The sequence below is a fragment of the Eufriesea mexicana genome, unplaced genomic scaffold, assembly GCF_001483705.2.
Source record: "Eufriesea mexicana isolate 0111107269 unplaced genomic scaffold, ASM148370v2 scaffold654, whole genome shotgun sequence".
Lineage (NCBI taxonomy): Eukaryota > Metazoa > Arthropoda > Insecta > Hymenoptera > Apidae > Eufriesea > Eufriesea mexicana.
Window position 1 is genome coordinate 1,837,281 of NW_016908877.1, and position 16,073 is coordinate 1,853,353.

At 41.5% G+C, this 16,073-nt stretch overlaps 2 protein-coding genes across 27 annotated transcripts in view; one reads left to right on the forward strand and one right to left on the reverse strand.

Annotated features, from left to right (window-relative positions):
- LOC108546523 (serine/threonine-protein kinase MARK2) overlaps nt 1–16,073 on the forward strand; it is a 49,894-nt gene that overhangs the window by 31,719 nt on the left and 2,102 nt on the right. For 17 of the 25 annotated variants that reach the window (XM_017898636.1, XM_017898638.1, XM_017898637.1 and 14 more), the window contains 9 exons: nt 12–123; nt 740–852; nt 946–1,162; nt 1,555–1,752; nt 2,602–2,803; nt 4,307–4,474; nt 6,055–6,175; nt 6,377–6,465; nt 15,672–15,713. In XM_017898636.1, the coding sequence (XP_017754125.1) occupies nt 12–123; nt 740–852; nt 946–1,162; nt 1,555–1,752; nt 2,602–2,803; nt 4,307–4,474; nt 6,055–6,175; nt 6,377–6,465; nt 15,672–15,713 (1,262 nt within the window). Of the gene's footprint in view, nt 1–11; nt 124–739; nt 853–945; nt 1,163–1,554; nt 1,753–2,601; nt 2,804–4,306; nt 4,475–6,054; nt 6,176–6,376; nt 6,466–8,628; nt 8,907–11,528; nt 12,568–15,671; nt 15,714–16,073 lie in introns of those variants that run through there. The other 8 variants (XM_017898622.1, XM_017898621.1, XM_017898620.1 and 5 more) reach the window with 8 other exon arrangements.
- Nucleotides 8,908–10,640, reverse strand: LOC108546528 (aspartate and glycine-rich protein-like). 2 transcript variants are annotated; one of them, XM_017898650.1, is made up of 2 exons: nt 9,992–10,640; nt 8,908–9,893 (listed from the first exon to the last, which is right to left on the reverse strand). In XM_017898650.1, exons 1-2 carry the CDS (start codon nt 10,251–10,253, stop codon nt 9,820–9,822), a joined length of 336 nt encoding a protein of 111 aa, XP_017754139.1. In that variant the 5' UTR covers nt 10,254–10,640; the 3' UTR covers nt 8,908–9,819. The 2 variants fall into 2 exon arrangements, with proteins under 2 accessions (XP_017754139.1, XP_017754138.1); XM_017898649.1 differs by having other exon boundaries at nt 8,908–9,923; nt 9,974–10,640.

The following is a 16,073-nucleotide window of genomic DNA, read 5'->3' on the forward strand; positions in this document are numbered from 1 at the left end:
CCTGCTTGTAGACTATCATGAAAGACAGGTGGATGAACACGGGATACGACGACGATGAACTAAAACCGTACTTAGAACCTGAACCTGATTATAAAGACCACAAGAGGATAGGTGAGTCTGCCAGTATGTACATAACACTTACTACTTATTGTTTCTATGTAAAATATAAAATTGCATGATTTTCAACCATACTGTTGCCACGTTGCGTAGCGTCGCGTCACGTCGCATCAGGTAATACCGTTCCAAATTGAACATGCTATACGTTGTCGTGTGTACATTGTACGAATCTTTCGTTCAGCCACGATTGATCGCTAAACCAAAAACGATTTGTCAACCGTTACCGCCTACGAATTAGCTGCGAATTTCAATGTGTGCACCAAACGATGCGCAGTAGTAATAATAATTGTAATAGTAATAGTGTTTGCGATAGTTAGTAATAGCAATTGCAATAGCAATAGCGATAGCAATAGCAGTAGCAACAGAATGATAGTATTATAATCGTAGTAGTCGTGTAGCTTTAATAGTACAAGAGTCGTGTCAGCGAATGCATATTTTTATTTTCTCACAGCAATGCACCGACTTTTTCTTAGAAACCTTCCCTTTCTTTCTTTTCTTTTTGCATCGTTAGACGTTTAGAAACGGATGACGCAGTAGTCAACGCGTCTTTCGTATCTATTCGACCTTGTAATTTTAATACTTTTAGTGGTTGTGACTATGCCGCTACATCTGTTTGTTTTAGAGGCCCTGGCTAGTATGGGGTATACGAGAAGCGAAATAGAAGATTCCTTGGGACAAGCAAAGTACGATGACGTGTTCGCCACGTACTTACTTTTAGGAAGAAAGACAACTGATGTGAGTAAAAGGAGAACCGACGATTTCGTGTAAACGTCTGTCAGACTGACGCGATCGACCAACGAATAGGAATTAATATTATTCTTTTCGCAGCCTGAATCTGACGGCTCGCGATCAGGCAGTTCATTGTCGCTGCGTAACATTCCACCACAAGCTGGTACGGGTGGCGGCGGTGGAGGTGGCGGAGGTGGAAGCGGAGGAGGAACGGGTGGCGCCGTGCAGAGTCCGTCGCATAGAGGTGTTCACAGAAGTATTTCCGCTAGCAATCCAAAACCAAACAGACGAGTTTCGTCCGGTCTTGAAACGCATCGTAAGTAAACGTTTGTTCCTCGTTAAACGTTGTCTCCGAATTAAATTCGAATTATACTTAAAAGTTGATAATCTACGTTAATCCGAACCGGCGGATGGCCTCGCTCGATCGAGTTAACGCAAAACTCGTGGAGCGAGAACGAAGCAGAGAGAGAGAGAGATATCTAGGTAAAAACGTGCTTATTGTAATAAATGCTATGCAACATCCGAACTAAATCGGTGTTGTGTCTGTTTCAGTGAGAATTCCCCACACGATTTTTAATATTCCCTGTGCCAAAGATTTGGCAATTGCAAGGGTATTCATAGGATTAGTAACGTTTTTAAGCCTCGAGTCGCGTATTACGCGCGTGCTTGGTCCCGTGCTTGTTTCGTGAACAACGTTTGTTTTATCAGGAGGAGCACCGAGCCCAGGAAATGCAACGAACCATAATCACGCGACTGCTACGACTGGTGTAACGGTGACTGGAAGCAGCGGTAGTAATTTTAAGAGACAAAATACCGTGGATTCAGCCACGATCAAGGAAAATACCGCTCGCGTCTCTGCGAGCCGACCATCGGCCCCTAAAAACAGTCCTGGCCAATTAGATACCAGTGAGTTTTTTTCGTTATACCCTCACTTTTACCAACGTGATTTCAATCGATATTTGTCCACTTGTTTTTTGCTGTGCTACAATTGTGTAAGGCTTCAGCAAGAATATATATATCTGCTTTGGATAAGGTTGCCGTGATTCGTACCCTAATACATTGAAACGTTTAATAATTTGTCATTTTTACTTTCTCGTCTCTTCTTTTTTTCCAATTTTTTTCTCTTCTTTTTTTTCCTTTTTTTTTCTTTTTTTTTTTTTCTTCTCTTTTTGTCAATTTCTTTTTGTGCCACGTTACATGTGTTTCCAACATCGTGGACGTTACAACGATGCGACGCGAAAACGCTAACTCTAGATCACAGTAATTATCGTACTCTCGATACGAGAAACGATAGAGTCAAAACACGACGACATTGGTCATGTTCTTTTTCGCGAATTCTCTCGAAAAGGAAAATTCGTGTCGCGTGATTGCATCGACCTTAATGTCGATCCATTTGTATCTATTTACACCCGTTACGTACGAATTGATTTAGAGTTAAAAAACAAGTTACGATCGTAGATCGCAGAAAATATCAGCGTCGTATCTGCCTCTCTTTACTTTCGGCATAGAAAATTTTTCCTAGAATCCATACCGTTTATTACCTCGATTAATCGGTTAATCGATCAATCGTGGAATGACAAGAGAGAAAATGTTCGTTTCCCTTATAGACGAAAGCAAATGAGACGACGTTGTGCGATCGTATCTATACGCGTTTCAACGTGCATACTTACACGTACACTGTGTCTTCCCCCCTCCCCGCCCCCCCCCCATACGCTGCTTTGTTTTGTGTTGAACTATATCTAATGAGGCTTGCAGTGACAATGTTCATTCTAGGCGTGGGTACAAGTCCCGGTGGTAGGGCATGGGCAGGCAAGAGCAACACGATGAATGCAGGGGTAGGTGGTGGTCGGCCTCTTACCTCACCTGCCCCTGGTTCTGTTGGTCGACGTAGTACCATCTCCTATGATCAAGCGAAAACGTCCTCCTCGTCTACCGAAAGAACCAACGATGCACCCAGGTATAGTGATGTCCGATTCTTTTTTGATTTTTTTTTTTTTTTTTCTCTTTTTTTCTGTCAGATCGTACATATCGACCTAAACATTCTCTTTCCTTTTTTCTTACTATAAATCGAAGAAAAGGGGAAAATTTTCTTCGTCGTAACGCGAAGAAGATACTGGATCCGTTTTTTCCTCGCGTTCTCTCACGTCGTGGTACAACGACACGGAAAAGCGACGTCGAGACGTTTCTTTCGTAAATATTGGAAATAGCGAGGAAAACGATCCAGCATCTGCATCGATCGAACGAGTGCGTTTCTTTTTAACGTGCACACGAATACGCATAGCTCGTAATCGTATATACGTTACACGATGTTTCGTTGTTGACTAAACAATACAGTTTTCGTTGTACCGACTACTAACCATAGGTGATAGAATCTTACTTTAATGAACAACATGGAAAAAAGCGGACAAACGATAACAAAAATCTGTCATGATAAGCCCCAGGGAGTTTCTTTGTTTGTTGCGTTGCTCTAGCATGTTGGCTGCTGCCTGCCAATCGTTCATTGCAGATCACTTTCTTTATGGCTTGACAGATTTACCGAAACAGATAGTCTAATCGAACGTGTATACATATACAAGTGCTTGCTAAAATGATACCGGATCACAGTTACATTCACATATCTCTTTACTCTGTTTTTTACCAGCGTATGTCTAGATTTACCAGCGTGTGTGTATAAAAACAGCCATTAACATCATCATACATACGTCACTATTTATGTTTTAGCGTCACATTCTGTTTCCCTTATCGTAGAACTTTTCGCGTGCTAAACTTGTTGGTAACGCGAGATGGAATTTTCATTTATCATCCATTCACCTTAATCCGCCCATGTCCTCCCGATAGTACGACACCCTGTTCCCCATAGTTTTCGATAAATTCGTTCACGCCTATATGTCACATATACGTGTACATACATAGTACGATCAGAGCGTAGATGTTTGAACACGCGAGACAACATCCGGTATGAATTGATTCCTTGATTTCCCTTTCTTGCACACCCATGTCTTTTCTCTCTCTCTCTCTCTCTCTCTCTCTCTCTCTCTGCCATTCGCTCGAATTCCCTCATCATCCTTTCCTTTCTTTCTTTCTGTCTCTCTTTCTTTTCTTTCCCACCCTTCCGAATAGATTATGAAAGAACAGCTGTCGATGTTGTATATCATTGAAACGGCAAGTGAAAACACGCAGTATCGGAATAACGCAATTTTGATTGCGAAATTCCGATACGTAGACGAAAAGGAAAAACGAGATTGGTACATGGATATGTAAAACGAGGAGAGAAATTGGGCGAGAAGGTTAAAGTCGCGCGTAAAGAAACGAAAAGGAAGAAGAAAAAGAGAAAAAGATAAAGAGAATGAAAGGGGGGCTGGGAGGGTGGGGGTGGGGGCGTGAATGCGATGTAAGAGAATAGCTATAGGAAGCGTAGAAAAGTAGGGCCGGGCAGTTTGCTGATTAGTTTTGTACACAGCCTCGGCGAGGGCACTAGACCAACGCGGGGTCACACCAAGTCTGCGAGCATCAGCGCAGGTCATCGTTCCTCGAGTGGCGTACCCCCCAGCGACCATTCACTACTGGACCCTCAACCACGCAACGCCCACAACTCCTTACTCGCCACTGCTGACCCTCTTAGACAGAGGTACAGGTCCTCAGAGCCTTATCAGCCAACCTGTATACATTCCTCTATTAGATATGCGGCAACAGTCTACCGTACGATCTATCGATGACCTACGATTACGCGATTCATACGACACGATACGACACGATGCGATGCGCACGTTACACCGCGCGAGAAACCGATACGCGCCGGAGCGTAACAATTTCGACGTGGTCTCGCTCGGTAGAACTCTACGCTAGACTATTGAAGCATCCTATACTGCGAAAGATATTCGAATACATTTTTTCATTCGTTCATTTATTTATTTCCTTCTTGGGCCACTAACTTTCTTAGGGCAACTGGAATTTGTCCCGCGTCCGTGTTTCGAAGGAAACGCGTAAAAACGCTGCACAGCGTTGAACAACGTGTCTCGTTCACGTCATATAACGTAGCTTCTCTAGGATAGTTTCTGGTCATTTATTCGTAATCTCCTTTGTTCTCTCTCTTTCATTTATTCTTTCTATTTTGCATGACTACCACGTTATTAGTTTCTCTATTCCGATCATTGGCTTTGGTCACATTTTTATCTTCATTATCCCGACTACCTCGTTTCTCGCACATAGTTCTCCGCTACGATTACAATCACCGTGTTCACACACGAACTGGCCAACACCGTTCCGTATTCTCGCTGCTCCGGGTTAGTCGCTTGTACGATTCGCGGGAAAGCATGGTATACGCGCGAATATATACGGTTTAACGTGAACCACGCGTGCCCGATGCGACGAATCGCGTGTACCTCGTGATCGCGTATCTTCTCGGGAGTCTGGACGAAGGTGTAGAGGATCGCATGACGGTATAACGTTGAAACGTGCAGATATCGCGACGATCGCGACGATCCCGACGATCCCGATATCGTCGCGATCGTTTGGCTATCGTTGGAAACGAAATTTTTCATACACCGTGCACAGTACGCGCGTAGCGATCTCCGATTCCCGAACAGGCCCATTCTTTCTCGTCTCTGACCAACAACGAGTCTCATCGTGTGCGCAGATGCAACTAACTAACTAACTAACTAACTAACTAACTAACTAACTCGAGAGAGAAGGAACCGACTCGAAATAGCCGTACGTCCTATCGACGCATATACGCAAACAAACGCAAACTGTTTCAGTACATTCTCTATACTCGACTACCATCATTTAACTCTCATTAGCCAAAGTAAACTAATTTGTTTAAAATTCCGCTTTCTTAGCTGAAACTGTCGAAGCTTGTCTTGCAAGACATAGAAAAATTGCTTGTGCATTATCTACTCTTACAACTACCACCCGTTGAACCTCACGGAGGAATTCGCACGGAAGTGAACGTTTTACTTTACATCCTACTTTTATTTTGCATCCTGTCTTCTGCTTCTTTTCTAACAAAAGATATACAAAAGAGAAACGAAGAATCTTTTGCATCGTTTAAATTGCACAAATTTCGATAGCAAAGAATCGACACGGGCAAAGCAAATATTATTTATATGTATATACATAAGTACACATGTATATACGTATATGCACCGATAGATACGCGTCGTACCCAACGGTTTCGATGTAATAAGAAATATATTTGTTTCCGATTAGCTTGGGTGTGTCTCCAAGCAATAGACTGGCTACACCTACAACACCGGCATTTCCTCGAAATGTTCCAAGCCGTAGCACGTTCCATTCTGGCCAGAACAGAGCTCAACGAAATCATACTCAGGTTCGTAACGTTTTTCATATACACGTAGCCTATATCGTTTACCAGTAATACGCGTTATAGCGGCGAAAGAAAAGCACGGAGATACCGCGCGGGGTACGGCCGATAGTCGGTTTTTCCGAATTTGCCGACGAGCACGTTCCTCGAACGTGCCCCATGTGACTTTGCATTACCGTGTACAGTTACCTTCTATAAACTTTCCAGGGTCACACGCATACACAGGACACAAATGCAATTAGCCCACTAGCGAGACCGTCCTTCTTCTCCAAGTTATCCTCGAGGTTCTCCAAACGGTAAGTTCTGCCGATTCGTTATACGTACATCGAACAAACGGTTTCTCGTATTCGACAGCATGCTAGTACATGTACCACTGTAAAGTAAAGTAAAGTAAAGTAAAGTAAAGTAAAGTAAAGTAAAGTAAATTACGGTAAATTACAGTAAATTACAGTAAATTACAGTAAATTAAAGTAAATTAAAGTAAATTAAAGCAAATTAAAAAGTAAAGTAAAGTACCACCGTTCGTCCACAAAATATAACTTTGGCTTACGATCGAAGTACAGCCGAAGTGTCTAATCGTAACATTTCGATGGACGACAATCGATCAACCTTGTACGATAAACGATGAAATTCTTTTCGGAAATGCAAATCTCTAACCGATTCGTGCAACGAACTAATCGCGCTTAATCACTCCGGTTCGAAAAGCACAACTCCCTTCTTCGAAAAGTGCGAGAAGAATACGAAGAAGAAGAAGAAGATGTTGAAGTATAAACGAAGAAGGAACGGAAGGAAAGAAAAAGATAAAGTGGCGCGATACGTTCGATTCCGATTCGCGTAATAAATTTTTACGTCGTGTAATAGAATTCGCGTACAGAGCCAATCCGGTATATCGTTTATTCCATCTTGCAATAGATTAGGCGATACATACGTATATATACGGCAGATATATACGTATATATATACGTGTATAGATATATACGTATACGTATATGTATATGCGATATATACGATATAACACGGTTCGTAATAAACGGTAAAGAAAAATACGACAGCTTTTGCAGTGGGCCCTCGATGCATGCGTAGAACTTATAATCCTGTAAAACGAACAATTTTCAATTGTATTTATACTATTTATGCTGCAATAGTTTAAACGAGTCGAACCTATCGTTTTGCATGTGATATGATATTTCTGTTTTAAGGATGCACAATGACTATGTAATTCCGAAAATTCTGTACCGATACGTGAAACATTTCTGTATCGTCTTTAACGTAACGTATATCTACTTATGCAAGTATACTTGATATACTGCAAACAAAAAAAAAAAAGAAAAAAAGAAAAAAAGACTATATATAGTACGTTCAGTTAGCAATCCGATGAGCGAGCAGCGACCATTATCAGTGAAAGCCACGAAAAACGTAGCTCATTCACGATATATCTCGTAGTTGTATTTGTTTCTACGCCGTTTTCGCCGTTTCTTTGTCCCATAAGGTTTCTATTGTATCTACCTTTTTAGTTGGATTCTCCCCGTTGACGAAACGTTACGCACACGCTCTATCTCTCTCGCTCTCTCCCCCTTTCTTTGTACTTCCATCTCTATTCGCCATCCTCTCTCTTTCTCTCCCGATCTATCTACCCATTTCTCTCTCTCTCTCTCTCTCTCTCTCTCTCTCTCTCTCTCTCTCTCCCCCGCCGTTTTTCCGGTCTATTTAACCAACCCGCTCCATTAGGTTCCCGCCTTGTTCTTAAGAAATAACAAAAGAAAATACGACAACGTGAGAAACGAAATATACCAAAAACGTGTATTCGTCGTCCGTTCTGTATCCTTCATGACGAATGTTATCGTTATCGTACCTGCTTTGTGTTCGAATGTTCCCCCGGTTGTGAAAGGAAACCCTGAGAATTCATGGATGAAAGTAATACCGCTTGGCCAGCTCGAGTTCGGGCTATACCTCGCATACTCATTGTGCATCCCTTTTTTGACTCGACTGTAGCGAGGCATATCCTTGATTTAGTACTTTACCTATACTTTGTACATGGGACCCTGATCTTGCCGCATACGACAATTCGTTAATCCGAAAAGCGACAATGCGTGTTATACTGGACGCGTAGAGTAGAGTAGAGTAGAGAGATAAAGTGTATGCGGGGGAAAAAAGAAAAAAAAAAAAAAAAAAAAAAAAGGAAAAAGTAAAAAAAAAGAATAAAGTAAACGGTTCGATGCGAGGACCGTAAGGCCACAGAATAACGAGAGCAATAATCCAGCGTGTTCGCCTCACCGTCGACATCTTTTCTACTTTCACGATATGGTCACTGTACGCATCGTCGATACGTACTATAGACGCAACTGTTCGATCAGACCGAGAAAATTGTCCGGTTCGCCGAGACACACAGCATAGCCATTGGTGCATCGCTCGATTCTTCACACTTGGATTAATGTATACCGGTGTATTGTATGCTACAGGACATGAACCGATTAAAGCTTGGCATTGCTCGAGCTTCGTCAAACGATGACCAATAGAGAGCGCAAAAGTTAACGTAGCAAATCCAACGAGCCAAACGCGGCGCCACACGTTCGATTGTCTCGGAAGGATGTCAACGACATTCGCGGTATCGACCAACGATCCATGGATACCGCGCAATCCGTTGGACTCTCGCGACGAACCGAGTAAAACGAAACACGGAAAGGAAATGGAAATAAAGGAGAAGAAAAGGCAAGAGACGCGACGAAGAGAGGAGAAGAGAGGGAGAGAAAGGGGGAGACAAGGAGAGAACAGGAAATGGAAGGGAAGAGAAAAAGAAAGGAATTAACACGGTTTCTGGCTCCGTTATTCTGTGGCGCATCATCGAGCTTTTGAGAAATTGAGAAAAGGAAGTTCGTCTCGAAAGGAAACTTCTTAGGAAACTCCGTTATCGTTTGGAGCACGAATCACCACGTCGCTAATCTCGCGTCCGACCTCGCGCTTCGCCTCGCGCAATCTTAAAATGATCTTTTCGGAACGCAAAGTGTCTTCCTGACGCGCGACGATCCAACGATCCGTTGCCGCCACCGTCGCCGTCACTCTCTGTCACCGTGTCACAGCCGTTGTCCCAAACGCCGCCGCCTTATCCTCTTAGTAGACTTAGCGTACGAAATCGTGCCTTTCCTAAAACTCAGCCTGCCAGCTATAGTGAACGTGCACTCTTATGCCGCTCATCGTTTAAAGACATAACCTAATCTCTTTCTATTTTTATACGTGTATCCATCGTAACGTACGTCGGTTTCGTTTCTTTTTCTTCGACCTAGGATAACAATAATCAGCGACGATCATTCGCCGATTCGGTTCGATCGTACGAGTGCATACACTTCGACCTTATCGAATGTTCCGACCCTTTGAACGTTTCTCAAACAAATATAATCGGAAGAAGATACTTGTTTTCGTAGTTGACGCGCTGCGTTCGCCAGTTGTCGCAGTTACAATGTGCTCGTTCGCCCGACTCTCACCCTCCCGTCTTTCGTCTCGCGAGAAAACTGGTAATGTAGAAGAAGAAAATCGGGAAGAAGAGGAAAAGAAGAAGAAAGAAAAGTAAAAGAACAAAAACGGAAAGAAGAGAAAGTGAAATTTAAGGAAAAAACAGGGTAGGAATGTAAACGAGTGTTTCGCGTAACGCGATTTTAAAACCCGCGATTCGCGTGCATACCGTTATCTTTATCGTCACCGTCACCGTCACCGTCACCGTCACCGTCACCTTTACCGTCACCGTCACCTTTACCGTCACCTTTACCGTCGCTTTTGCCGTTGCCGCTACCACTACCCTTATCGAGTCACCGTCACCGTCACCTTTACCGTCACCTTTACCGTCACCTTTACCGTCACCTTTACCGTCGCTTTTGCCGTTGCCGCTACCACTACCCTTATCGTTATCGTTATCGTTATCGTTATACGTTATCGTTTCGTTATCGTTATCGTTATCGTTATCGTTATTGTTACCGTGACCCTCACTCCCTACATCTCGCGCTTCGTCTTTGTTTCCGTTCCCATTTCCGTTTTGATTCCCAATTCCCATTCCGTCGTCGTCATCGCCATCTACATCGTCATTGTTATCCATTCCGTTCCTCTCTTCGTCCTGCCTCTCTCACCGTTATCATTTTTTCCACCGTTTTCCTTCCCACTGTTGTTATTACCACCGTTAACCATTACTTTGTCCCTTTTCGTTTCCCTTTCCGTTGTTGTTATCGGTATCGGTATCGTTATCGTTATCGTTATCCTTGTCGTTATCGTTATCGTTACAGTTACCGTTGTCGTTACCATTACTGCCGCCGTTATCGTTATCGTTACCATTACCATTACCATTACCAATACCATTACCATTACCATTACCATTACCATTACCGTTATTGTTATCATAGTCGTTGCCGTTGCCGTTACGGTCGTCGTCGCCGTCACCGTCACCGTAATCGTAATCGTAACCGTCATCGTCATTGTCATCGTCATCGTCACCGTCACCGTCACCGTCATCGTCACCGACACCGACACCGACACTCTCACCGACACCGACACCGACACCGACACCGACACCGACACCGACACCGACACCGACACCGACATCTTCACTAACACTGACATCGTTATCGTTATCGTCATCGCCATCGCTACCGCCTCCCCCTACCCTTTCTCTCCGCCTCCGCCTCCCGCTACCCTTCCCCTCCGCCACCGCCTCGCCTCCGTCACCGTCACCGTCACCGTCGCCGTCGCCGTCGCCGTCGCCGTCGCCGTCACCGTCACCGTCATCGTCACCGTCGTCGTCGTCGTCGTCGCCGTTATCGTTACCATTACCGTGGCTGTCGCTGCCGCCGTCATCGTTATTTTTACCGTTGCCGCGTTTGCGATTAAGCAAAATACGCATCAAATAGTGCTTGTGTAAGTGTGACTTTTTACGCATCGGTTGTGTCAAAGTTACAAATTAGGATAAAACTTGTGAATTTAGTGCACGATTAAAATCATTCGGGAAGAATCATACTAAATCGTGTTAAAATACGTGGATAACGAAACGAATTGGTATCAGTTACTAACCTCGGCGTATTTTTCTCCCGCTAGCCTCAGAAATTTTCCCGAAAAGTAATTGTCGTTTGTCTACTTTAGCTCCGATTAGTTGATCATAACATTTGTCTTATCCGGCGAGTTCGAGATGTTGTCGATGATTCGACAACGTTCGTCAATCGTCGTCCATCGCGTGAACATATTTTATAATTTCGTTTTACCGAAGACGTACGAATATCAATTCCCAAATCCTTATAGAAGTGGTATAATTGTACTAACAAACGTCACACGGATAATTTCACAACGATAATGGAGTACATGAAAATTCTTCGTACGTTGACAGGTTTTCTAAGTGAAGGCTGAAGTCTCGCCTTGTTTCCCTCGAGCCGAAATGAGAGCGAGCCGCACACTGAATATCAAGCAACGGCAATATACAGACATTTTACCGGCACAGTAGTTAAAGTCTGATCAACTGGCCGACTGTGACTTCTTATATTAGCGTATTCCTTTTACTTTCTTTTCTCTTTCTATCCTACTCTCTCTCTCTCTCTCTCTCTCTCTCTCTCTCTCTCTCTCTCTCTCTCTTTCTCTCTTTCTTTCTTTCCTCTGTTTCTTTGATAATTTTACGTAAAACTTGCGCCGAGAAACTTCGTGTGAATAGATGACAAATTTAGGGAAGTATGTTGGATAACAATAATTTCGAACCTCTACTCTATCAAAGTTATACCATGCTCCATGTTTCAAATCTTTCTTACCAACAGTACCGTGCTATTAAACGTAAGACAGCTCGTTGCCGTTGCTGTTACCGCTCTTAGACGTTCCTATGCAAATCCGGAAAACCGAAAAGAAAATGAACTCGCATCGTTCCCAATTTTTCGTTTCACGTTTTACATCGATTTTCATTTCGCTTTTTTCTTTTGTTGATATCCAACATATTCTTTCCTTGTGAAGATTGTTTAATTTTGCGATTGTCAAATCCTTATTCGATACAAAATATAAACCCGTTTATTTACGATTACGCAATAGAGATATCATCTATAATGAAAATTCTTATATCGATTCTTTTGCCTGACCGAGAATGCATTTTTTTTATACGAATATACATATGTACATGTATATCGCGATATACATATGCGTGTAATTTATGTAAATATATTATCCACGATATATAATTTCAGTATTTGCATTCGTAAAGTATTTTGTACAGCTTCGTAACGTAAAAATAAACTGTATTTCATGAAACGAGAAAAGTACCAGGGACAATTTAATGATCGTCGAACGTTACAAGACACTGCCGACGAATTTTCAAAGAATCGATATCAGACGTCGCACATCTTTGTCGGTTAATACAGTTTCCGTACCCTTTATTTTCTATTTCATTTTTACGGTAATAATTGTCTATTTCTTTTTTTTCCTTTTTTTTTTTTTTTCTTGTTTCTCTTATTTACGTATTTGACGTTCGTTCCTTATGCTCTCTTTGTTTTATTTGGATGATTTTGTTCAATCGACGCGCAATGATGCATTTCCCTTTTTTCGATTCCGTATCGCTACGAAATACGATGTAACATATATTAAACGCATTCCATTATATATTTTTTTCCCCTGCATGTCTCTTTTTTTTTTCATTATTTTTTTTATCAAGTCCATCTTACCGAGACGACAATTATCCGTTGTCCATTTATCGTCGGAATATCAAATTTTCTACCATTTATGAATTACGTATTTACGCTATTGCGTAAACGAATAGAGCAAATTCTACTGACGCGCGATTATGCATTTTCTTTCTCTTTACCGCTAAATATCTTATTTATTGAGAGGTAAAAAGTAATAATATTAACGATAATGATGATGATGATGATGATGATGATGATGATAATGATGACGACGACGATATAATGATGATAGTGATGATAGTGATGATAATGATAATGATAATAAACTAGGAATAACAACAACAACAACAACAATAATAATAATGATAATAATAATAGTAGTAGTAATAATAATGAAATATTAATAATAATGATGATGATGATGATGATAATAATAATAATAATAATAATAATAATAATAAAATAGGCAAGGGAAAAGAAGAAAAAAGTAATGATAAACTTTTGTGTCCTTACACGTTAGAGCAGTACGATATCCAAACTGATTCCAAAACTGATCTCAATTATTAATGGACTAAGTGACAAAAGCGGAAGAGGAAATGAAAATAGGGAAAAGAAATTGTTCGAATAAGTTGTTCGCAGTGACGAGAATAGTTACGCGAATCCATATTTTCCTCGCTCGATTTGTTACCGCCGATCATGAAACGAAACCGAACGTTTCGCCCATTCGAAAGTGATACGCAACGTTAAATCGAACATTTAACACCGATCAAACCGTGAACGATCATCCGCATATTTCTTTATACGAGAATCATTGTATCGCAAGCGTGCTGCCGACATAGGTGGAGCACGATTCGTACCGTCATCCTCGGCGGTAACCGCGAGTAAAAACGAAGTATTCCTTAATCCTCCTTATTCCTGGACGTGTATTTTAACGAAACAACGCGACGCTCGATAATACGCGTAGAATTCGGATCGTGTTTTAATCGCGGCTAACTACTTCGTGAATATCCATTTATTTTCTGACCTATACGAGTAAGAAGCGAAGTAAGGGAAATAAAGGAAAGAAAACGGAAAAAAAAGGGGAAAAAAAGGGAAAAAAAAGAAAAAAAGAAAAGCTGTATCCTGTGCTAAATCCAAGCGTTGCCTTCGTAGATATAATCGATCGTTCAAACGATCTCGAATATTGCGTAAAACCAGATCGTTATCGAAACTGCGTGCCTTCCTCTTTTCGACGTTATACATTTCGTGCGTATTTTTACTACAAAATGAAAAGGGAGAAAAAAAAATATCCGACAAAAAAAAAAAAAAGAAAAGAAAAGACAAGGAAAGCTGATAGGAAAGTAATACGCCGGTTTTTCCACGATCGATACGAGTTCAGTGATGATCGAAAACAGTATGCGTAATATGTGTGTAGATACCGTGAACGGTGCAATAACCAGCTATCGTACGATTAATTACGAGAAAAAGAGAATAAGAAAGTAAGGTAAAAATTTGTAACACGAGGTGTGTAAATCGAGACGGAGAAAGTGAATGATTGACTGGGCGAACGAGTGAAAGCGTGAGTGACACGGCAAGTGGATGGAAGCTTGGAAAAGTGGCTTCTCTTCTTTCATTGCTTTCCACGAATTTTCACCGATCGAACGAGATTTAACCGCACATCGTGGGACACTTCCCTCGATCTTATATTTACGTCGCTTTATAACGATCGAATTTTCTTTCTGTAACTAGCTCGCTTAGTAATCTCCGATTTTCGACACGCGTTCGCGTCGTATCGAGAGAAAAAATTCCCATTCCGAAGTAAAACGCATGTACGAAGAATTCCGTAGAATATGGCGAAGGAAGATAAAAAAAAAAATCGCATTCCTGGGGCCAGCAAACGAGTCGTGGTAGTTGACGTGTACGAGAAAAAGAATAGATATATATGGGAAACGATATCTAAGCAACCCGAACTTGTTGCGCGTTGTGTAATGCATAACGAAGGTAGGAGAGGTAAAGAAAACGAAACTCAACGACGTTTATACGCGAGATTTACCAATATTACACATCTGTAAATGATCGATGCTCTTTGCTGCACTCCAACTTCCGTCCAAACGTTCGAAGGATCGTTTAGCATTCTCTCTTATCTTTTTTTCCTTTTTTTTTTCTTTTTTTTTCTTATTTTTTTATGTCTCTCTTTTTCTCTCTTTTCTCTCTTCCACCGATGATGAATCTTTGATGATCGAAATTGATTATTTAGCGGATCTACCTTAGAAGCGTTTACTTGAAATCTTTCTAATACGGAGGGCAGTAAATAGCTGATAGAAAGTGAATAGAAATATTATTTAAAATAATTTTAAGAAGCAATAGTAGTAATAATTTCATATTAATAAATATGTTAAAACTACGTTGTACGTGTTGTATCAATTTATTTCTAAATCCTCTATTCAAAAGGAACTCGGATTGTTCTACGTATTCGTAGTGTGTGAAAAAAAAAAGAAAAAAGAAAAGGCGTTGCGTAAAATTTGGCTTGTTTCGAAGAGTAGATGCGTGACGCGCGACGGGCATCTTCTTGTACCGATCATCACGATCATCGCGCGTTACGAGTTCGCTAAACGTTAACGTTCATTTTAATGCACGTTCTCCCGAAAACGCGGGGAAAGAAGTGATTTGAATGAATTCAAAGCACATCCTGCCTCGATTAACTTCTTCAATCAATGCCATCTATCGCTGTACGATCCGTCGTTGCTCCGATAACTCGCCAATGTTTCGCAATAAGTGTGCAGTGGTGATAGAATGGTGGTGCTTAAACGTATGAACTGAATTTGCCTGAATTTGATTTGACGATTTGTTATGTTTAGTGTTTGTTAGCAACTACCTTTGTTTTGTTATTTCAGCCCCATGGACCCATCCGTACCTCCCAAGCACCCAGTAGTGAGGTACGTTGCTACATACCATAATACCATGGTCCACGCGTTCTAATTTCATATTTTATCCCTTTATTCTGTTCTCTCATCTTTTTTTTTCTTTTATTTCTTTTTCTTTTTCCACTGCTTTCTATTCTCTTTCTTTTCGTCTTATTTTTTTTTTTTCTTTTTTTCGTTTTCATTCGTTTATCACAGCCGTTCGATTCTTTCTGTTTTCGCTTCGATTACTTTTCGTTTACGCTTAATTGCAACATAGATCCGTGTCGTTTCGTCCCGGCGGTGCATAGAATAGAATGGCACCCCCCTTCTCTCTCTCTCTTTCTCTCTCTCTCTCTCTCTCTCTCTCTCTCTCTCTCTCTCTCTCTCTCTCTC

Bases quoted from the DNA above. Each gene is read 5' to 3' on its own strand.
- LOC108546528 (XM_017898649.1), bottom strand. From the start codon at position 10,253: ATGGATAACAATGACGATGTAGATGGCGATGACGACGACGGAATGGGA. The intron at 9,924-9,973 runs GTGACTCGATAA...GCGACGGTAAAG, and splicing joins CGGTAAAGGTGACGGTGACG to GTGACGGTAAAGGTGACGGT.